An 8,469-nucleotide genomic window follows, 5' to 3' on the forward strand; every position below is an offset into this window, starting at 1 on the left:
TATGGCTGGTTGAAATGTTAAAGGGTTAAGACTTAAACTCTGTTTTTAAAACTTCATTGAACTATCAACATTATTATAAAGGTACAGAATATGTATTCTCAGTCTGTAGAAATAGAAACCAAATCACAACTTGACATCTTAAATGACGAGTTCATCAGACAATTGAGTCCTTGATAGACAAAAAGATGAGATGCACAAAATTTGGATCTAAACAACAGACTAAGGTGTACAGGGGATTCAAGAGATAATGTGACAAAGGCAAGAAACGAAGACCTTCAATAGTTTGTTGACAAACTCGTAATACAGTACTGATACGTACAACTGGTCAGGCAATGAAAGAATATAACCACTGTCCTAAAAGCTAAGTTACTGGGATGTTGACTACTTCAAGTGTATCAACAAAATCATAAAAGATAATTTTGAGTGGTTCTCAACCAGGGTCCATGTAACAAAACAGTAAATTAGGGATTCACAATAGTATATTAAGGGCCCTTGACAAAAAATTTGCTTCAGATGTATTACAAGAAACAGCTAGGTTTCTTTCTCTAGCATTTTACATAGTTCAACCTACACATGTTAATGTGTGAAAAACAAAATAGGAGTTTTGAAAGAAGTTTCTTTAAACATCGAATGGTTATGGGGCTTCACCAGAATAAAATAGTAATCAAAGGGATCCATAGATAAAAAATGGTTGAGAACCCCTGGTCTAGAAGATATCATTCAACAATATATAACATATTTAAATAAGATTTTTAATATAAAATGTATAAGATTTTAATTTACAGATAAAATGTTAGAATTTCAGCCACGTTTTACATGAATTTCTCAGTTCTTTTCAAGTCTATTTACAAGAGATATGTAATAGATCAATCAACACAATGATATTTGCTTGTTTTAACATGGGGTTTTGAAAGAATAATTTTCTGCAAATTTCGCATCTTTCAGGATTTTTACCTTTGTGTTTTTCCAGTTATGATTAATTTTAAAAAATATTTAATGACAACTTTTCCAGAATTGTTTTTGTGGATTTCACGATTAGAAACCCAGAGAATTATTTTTCAAGATTTCACACTAATATTTTCCTCCAGTCAATTTTCAGTTGTGGGTTACATGGGCAGACTTATTTCATGCGTGTGCTCATTTATTAACCACATGTTTATAATTCACAAAAAGATTTCAAAACAGTTTCAGTGAAAGTGGGGGTACATTTGTAGACGACGCGACGAGAATTTCCAACATATTTCATCGAAATAAATGTCTCTTTGGAGGAGCCTTTCTCACGTTTCACTGTTAAAAGTCTTCCCTCCAGCATGTATTCGTTCATGTCTGTTTAAATGACTACTATTGACAAAAGACTTACCACATGTTTCACACCGAAAAGGTTTCTCTCCCGTGTGTCTACGTTTATGAACTAAAAGACTAGAACTAACAGAAAATGATTTATCGCATATTTCACAATAATAAGGTTTTTCTCCAGTGTGTACTCGTTCGTGAGTTTTTAAATCACTGTTATTTACAAATGATTTTGTACATATTTCACAGCTATAGGGTTTCTCTCCAGTATGTCTACGTTTGTGACTAATAAGATCAGAGTTCCGAGAGAAGGATTTACCACACATCTCACAAAGATAAGACTTCTCTCCAGTATGTAATTGCTTGTGGACTATAAGCGAAGACTTCACAGAAAATGATTTCTCACAGATATCACAGTGATAAGGTTTTTCCCCAGTGTGTCTACGTTTGTGGATTGTAAGTTTACAATTTTCAATAAAATACTTCCCACATATTTCACAGTGAAACAGTTTTTCTCCAGTGTGTATTCTTTTATGTGTTGTTAAATTACTGTTATCAACAAAAGATTTTCCGCATATATCACAATGGTAAGGTTTTTCTCCAGTATGTATTCTTCTGTGTCTTGTTAAATTACTGCTATAGACAAAAGCCTTTCCGCATATTTCACAGTGGTAAGGTTTTTCTCCAGTGTGTATCCTTTTGTGTCTCGTTAAATTACTACTATGAACAAAAGATATTCCACATATTTCACAGGGGTAGGGTTTTCCTCCAGTCTGTATGGTTTTGTGTGGTTTTTCTTCCGTGTGATTACGTATGTGAATAACAAGACTCGAATTTTTAATGAATGATTTCCCACATATCTGACACTGAAACGGGTTTTCTTCAGTATGTATTTTTGTGTGTCTAGCGAAATTACTCTTCAAAACAAAAGACTTTCCACATATATCACAGCGGAAGGGTTTTTCCTTGTGGTGTACTTTTCTGTGCGTAATGACTTCGTATTTTGACGAAAACGTTTTCTTACATATCTCACAGCGATATTCAGCAATCTTCCTATGTACTGACGTTTGTTTAGTAAACGTTTCACTACATAATTCTTCGTCATTATATGTCTGCGTATCGGTGTCTATATTGTTAAAAACGGGTTTAGTAGAAGAGTCCAAGTGATTAACGCCCTCCATATTTATTCACGGAGAATTCTTAAAAACTAAAAAAAGCTGTCTGCGAATATATTACCATTAATCTTATATCTTCGATATCATGGGACTGTTTACATGTGTGGAAAACAAGTAAAGTAGATATATTTTCTACTTACCACAAGATCGCTTGTTGTTGTCTGGGTCTTCTAGTGACTCAGATATTCAAAAACAATTCTATTTCTAGGTAACGAAGTAGAGATACGATTAATGGATGTTATATATAAAACCTATAAACTGTCCATAAAATAACTCATGATAAACGTTTTGATGAAATCGGTGTTTTAGTGAGAGAGGTAGTAAGGGGCCTCTCAGGAGAAGTGTTAAGAAAAGATATGTGGGGTGTGATACAGATGTTGGAGAAACAAAATGTGTATGCATCTATCTATATATAAGCTCGGTACTTATATATACGGGTGTGTTTGAATGAATATATGTCAGCGTGTTGTCTTAATTAATCAAGATTTTTTTTCCCACGGAGAACAATGATCAAAATGTTCACAATACAAATAACACTTCCGTTTAGAAGACCAGTTCGTAAGTCAATAAGGGTCAGAAACGCTAATCGCTGATTGGTTGGTAATTAAAACCCATTTCCCGAATGCTGATCTCTCATTGGTTGATTTTTAAAAATCCCACTTATCACATTCTGTAAAATTGAGAATCGATCAATTTACAGTAAATTGTCATGACATGAAATATCTAATTATGCAAGATGATGGAAAACCGACCCTGAAATATACAGATAACCCTATGTTATGCACATATCTTAGACAGTTACAGTAGCTTGAGATAATCGATACATAATATAGCTGAAGTTATTAAGTCAGCGGTGTTGTTGATAACTTTTCCCTGTCTGAATAACGCCGGTGACGTGTTATAAGGTCCCTATTACAATTTAATACATTCAGAAACTATTTCATTTTCCACCTTCAGTTTTTATATTCAGCCAAAACTAAATATATGTTTATACGCTCTATCAACGAGAGGACTCTGTGCAAGATCAATAGACGTATTGGAAAAATAAATCAAGAGAATGGTCACACATTGATCTGTTCGTCTTAGCTGACCTGGTTAATACAGTAAAACCGTCTTTACTTATTTGGTTAAGAACCCCTGGTTGAGACGAACAAATCAGCCCTAGTACTTATTTCGAAGTTTGGTGCTATAGAATTAAGTTTCATTTGCCGAACCGCCAAATTGCAGGGACATAAACAAACAGCACCGGTCATCAAGCGGCGTGAACGTCAATCACAAAGATGCATACACACATACATACATACACACGACGAGCTTCCACACAGTTTCCGTTTAGCAAATTTACTCACAAGGTATCGTTCGGCCCGGGGCTATACGAGGAGGTGCCCAAAAGAAACCAGGGTAATTGTTCAGTTTAGGGATATTAAAAAAGTAAATAAAAAATTAAGTGGGAGATAATTAATAAAGCGACAAATAAGGATATTATTTACTTTGGAACTGATCAGAATGGCACGTGGAAGACCAGCGTACTGCAATTCATTGTTCCTGAAATTCAAATCGTCAACCGTGAATCAATCTTGGAATATCACCCAATGAACCGAATCACGAGAAAAAATTCTTCAGTGGTTGGCACGGCGTCAACTAATTATGAATTTATACACGGGCGAAAATTGTAATTTGCCATGTTACCTTACTACAGTATTTGTTGTTTAACAGTAAGTTGACTTACTAGTTATCTCCCCCTTAATTTTTATTTACTTTTTTAATATTCCTAAACTGAACAATTACCAAAACCAAAATTTAGCAATATTATTTTATTCACTTAGTTTTACATGTTTACACTTTTATTGCCTTCAAAGTATTCTCCATTTAAAGCAATACATTGGTCCAGATGGGTTCTCCACTGTTTGAAGCAGTCCTGGAACTCTTGTGAAGTGATACCTTTTAATGCCTCCGTCGTTTTTTCCTCACCTTTTCCACATCTGCAAATTCTGTAGCACCAACTTTCATCACCAGTGATGACTTTCGAAAAAAAGTCTGGATCAACTTCCAACTGTTCTTTTAGTTCATGACTTGCATTCAGTCGTGACTGCTTTTGATCTTCAGTAAGCAAGAGAGACACAAATTTTGCTGCAATTCCTCACTCAAAATTCGTTGGCAGCAGCTCCAAGACACCCCAATCATATCAACAAGTCCGTCAATTGTTCAGTGACAGTCTTTCAAGATCACTTCAAGAATTTTCATGATGTTCTCATTCATCTAGGAGGTTGACGGTCGTCCTGAACAAGGCTGGTCTTCAAGCGACCAGTGACCATTCCTGGTAAACTTGTGTTTTGCTTGTAGCAGCATCCTTGTAAGCTGTTTGAAGCATGACAACTGTTTCAGCTGCCATTTTCCCCTACAGAAAACAGAATTTCACAGGAGCACACTGTTCCTTCATTTCAACCATTGCCAAAATCTATGAACAGAGAAGAAGCATGTGGCAGTACAACCTCACTTGACGACACTGGTTAGCAGACTGATGACAGAGGCTTGAATCAAGTGGCTTCTAGTGGCAGAACCCCAAACTACAATGGGCTTGTCCCACAGAGAACATTTCTGGCTACTTTTGGGTACCTCATCTTAGTACGAGACACTTTCCCAAGAAAGTGGAACTTGAAACTACATGCTTGCAAAGAGAGCCTTTTAACCACATTGCCATGCCTACAACATTGTATATAATAAATATGCATGTCTGTGACTTTATGTGTATATCTGGATTATGACTTATGTGGTAGCATTTACCACACTTTCAGTAAATGTTTTAATTGTCTATGTCATCGCAAACAAGCATACACTACCCTCTTGATCCTTCCATCCTTTATAACCAGTGGGAAATCCTTTCAACTTACTCTGAAATGAGACACCAAAATGAAGCTGTGTTGAATGCCATGGGTGGCAGTCACAAACAATTGTCATGAAAACTGAAATGCACATGCATGTCATGGAGGTTATGAGTATAAAAATCAACTTGAACTGCGTTCCTAGCATTCATAACTTGGATGCATCAGGTATGACCCGATTGTCAGCAGCTCAGAGAGAACAAGCTACTGGCCAATTGCAAGCAAGGCAACATACCCTGGTTGTTGCGAAAGCTTACAATGTCCATGTCAGCACCATCTATTGCCTGCGACAGTGATACAACACCGACAGCACTGCAGACCATGCCCACAAAGGCTGCCCCCAGATGATCATGCCCAGGCAGGATTGCTTCATCCACCTGCAACACCTCCATGATTGCTTCAGACTGGCCAGCATAATAGCTCGCAAGACTATTGGCACTGGACAGTGACTATCAGGTATGATGTCAACTGTCTCCCAACAACCTGCGTTGCTGTCGTCCTGCTCAAGGGCCTGTCCTCACCACCTGCCATCATCATGTATGACTACAGTGGGTTACACAGCACAGACATTAGTGGTATCGACGAATGTGGTCGATAGTCTTCTCTGATGAGAGCCAGTACTGTGTTTCCACCTCAGATGGCAGAGTGAGGGTGTGGCGTAGGAGGGGTGAACACTACAGAGATGCATCTGTCATGGAGAGAGATGCGTTGGGTGGCCAAAGCATCAAGGTTTGGGGTGCTATAGGCCTGAATCAGAGAATTGGGCCCCATGTGTTCCAAAATGTTGGTGCATACAGAGAGAATGGCTATCTTGACTAGATCCTAAGACCTCACATCGTGCCCCTCTTTGCACGTCACGATAGCCATATGTTCCAGCAGTCCAATGCTCCCTCCCACATGGCCAGGATCACCATGGACTTCCTGTGTCAGCACAACATCAGAACCAGAACCATGCCGTGGCTAGCTCTCAGCCAGGATTTGAACCCAATTGAACACCTGTGGGATGAAATCTCCAGAGATGGCTGAACCAGGTGGACCCAGGCTGACAACTCATATGGAACTGGAGGCAGCTTTCCTCAGGGTGTGGACACAGGTGCCAATGGCTTTTGTGAATCACCTCATGCACTCCAATGGTGTACGGCTGTTTTGAACACCCAGGGAAGACACAATATTGAACATATCACACCTTACAATCTCGATATGCTGGATCCACCCTCAACCAGAACACATGACAACAACCCATAGACTGTGGTCAAAGTGCATCCAAGAAGTTGACTTTATCAGATTTATCAAGATGTATCTCTGACATAATGAAAATAAAACATATTTCACAGTCACACACGTCTCGCATTTCTTTTGTGGTTCAGTGTATTTACCTATAACACTTTCTTGTTTACATGCAATCCTGTCAAAATAGAGGAAGTCATTAAGGACGATTAGCAAGCTTTACTGAGTCTGTGTGAATATAGTTATTTATTCATGTGTTGCCTGCACTATCAGACAAATGTATTGCTACTGGCAGTTATGTAATTAAGTGTTTTCCAATTCAACATAAACACTATTCATTGATGTTGAACTTAGAATAATTGAATATTGAGTGAGCAGAAACCAATTGCTGCTCAAGAATGTAAACATTGGCTTGAGACATTTGAAAATTGCCTTATTTCAAGATAATTTGAACAAATAAGGTTTTTTGTTTTTCATAAACATTGATCCAAGTGATACAAAAATGTCTCAATATTTTTATTTATAAAATGCTATTAGTGTTTTTCCAGATAATATCTAAAACCTATCAATGGAGGTTTTACACGTCATCACCTTACACCTCAGTGATGACCTATCAAAAAGTTTTTAGAAGACTATCTGCAAACCCTATGAAGCTAAAAATTGTAACTTTTAATCAATGAATGCAGCTCAACACTATGAAGAATCAATCTGCAATGCATTTATCAATTGCTTTGAGTTGTTAATTTAGCAGTGTTTATTGAAAAAAGATATTTAGATTTATCGATCATATTTGATCAAACAAAAGCTCTTCATTCAGCTCAAGGAAGTACGTGGTTTACTCAGTTGATACTTGTGACCTAACAATATTTCACGAAATCAGTGTAGACTTCATTCCAGTGATAGCAGCAGTTAGTACTAAATATTTTTCTGTATGGTTTCAAAGTATCCATGGACTAAGTGCATGTTAAGCTGTATCATAAGGGTCATCTTGATGATGTGTGTTGCACTGCTTTGTCGTCCGCTGTCTCTGCTACCACTATTTTTACTAGTCAATCAATGTTGGTAACATCCACAGTCGCTACTGCAAGAGTGAAGCTAGTCATTGAGGGACATAAAGTAAATGGCCTGATAGAGAGTGATTGTTTTGAAAACTGTATCTGTCCTAATTTAGTCAAACTCCACTCAAAACGTGTTTAGCACAAGAGCAGTTCTGTTTACATAGTTATTACTCCACTCTCTACACAAACATTGGACTCTTGGAAGGTGTACCTTTAAAGTGATCAGTCGAAACCCCCAACACTTTAAACAGGTTCTTGACACATATCCTTTACTTCATAGTCACAACAACAAACAAGCTGGTTCAGTTCGAGGTATTCAGTTCAATTCACTTTAATAATAACTACCAGCATGTTCTAATAAGAAATGAAGAAAAAGAATTTAAAAACATTTGCAACTCAAGGAAACTTCTAATAATTTATTCAAGTTGTCTGGTTTCCAGAGCATTGTGAATTTAATTATCAAAGAAAACAAACTAATTAGAACTTTTGCGCACTTGGGACACCATTGCCATTTGGGATCTTTTTTAAAACGGGGGCCACATTTTTCATTAATGAAACACTTTGAAACTTGGAACACTGGTAGAATGTGTCATATAAAACATCTTTTTCTCTTAGTCTTCTTAAAAAAAAAAGAAATCCATAAGTTATTCCATGTTAAAGTTGTCGTATTTCTGTAATTTCAACCAATCACTGACATCCATTCAGCCGATATACATTAAGTGCCGACTACATAAACAAACGATTCTGAAACAATTAACCCTAACCCTAACCCTAACGTTAGGGTTAGGGTTAAAGCAAATTTAAAATGAAAAAAGCAAATAAAACGAAGGTATG

General features: G+C 37.0%; 1 protein-coding gene across 1 annotated transcript in view; it reads right to left on the reverse strand.

The window, feature by feature from the left end:
• Window positions 1-731: 731 nt before the first annotated feature.
• The window catches only part of LOC106876606 (zinc finger protein 208), a 21,815-nt gene continuing 14,077 nt past the window's right edge, over window positions 732-8,469 (reverse strand). Inside the window, exon 5 of the mRNA XM_014925217.2 lies at window positions 732-2,474. Coding sequence (XP_014780703.2) covers window positions 1,278-2,474 — 1,197 coding nt within the window. The 3' untranslated portion in view covers window positions 732-1,277. The remainder of the gene's footprint in view (window positions 2,475-8,469) is intronic.

This window comes from Octopus bimaculoides, chromosome 14 (assembly GCF_001194135.2).
Source record: "Octopus bimaculoides isolate UCB-OBI-ISO-001 chromosome 14, ASM119413v2, whole genome shotgun sequence".
Lineage (NCBI taxonomy): Eukaryota > Metazoa > Mollusca > Cephalopoda > Octopoda > Octopodidae > Octopus > Octopus bimaculoides.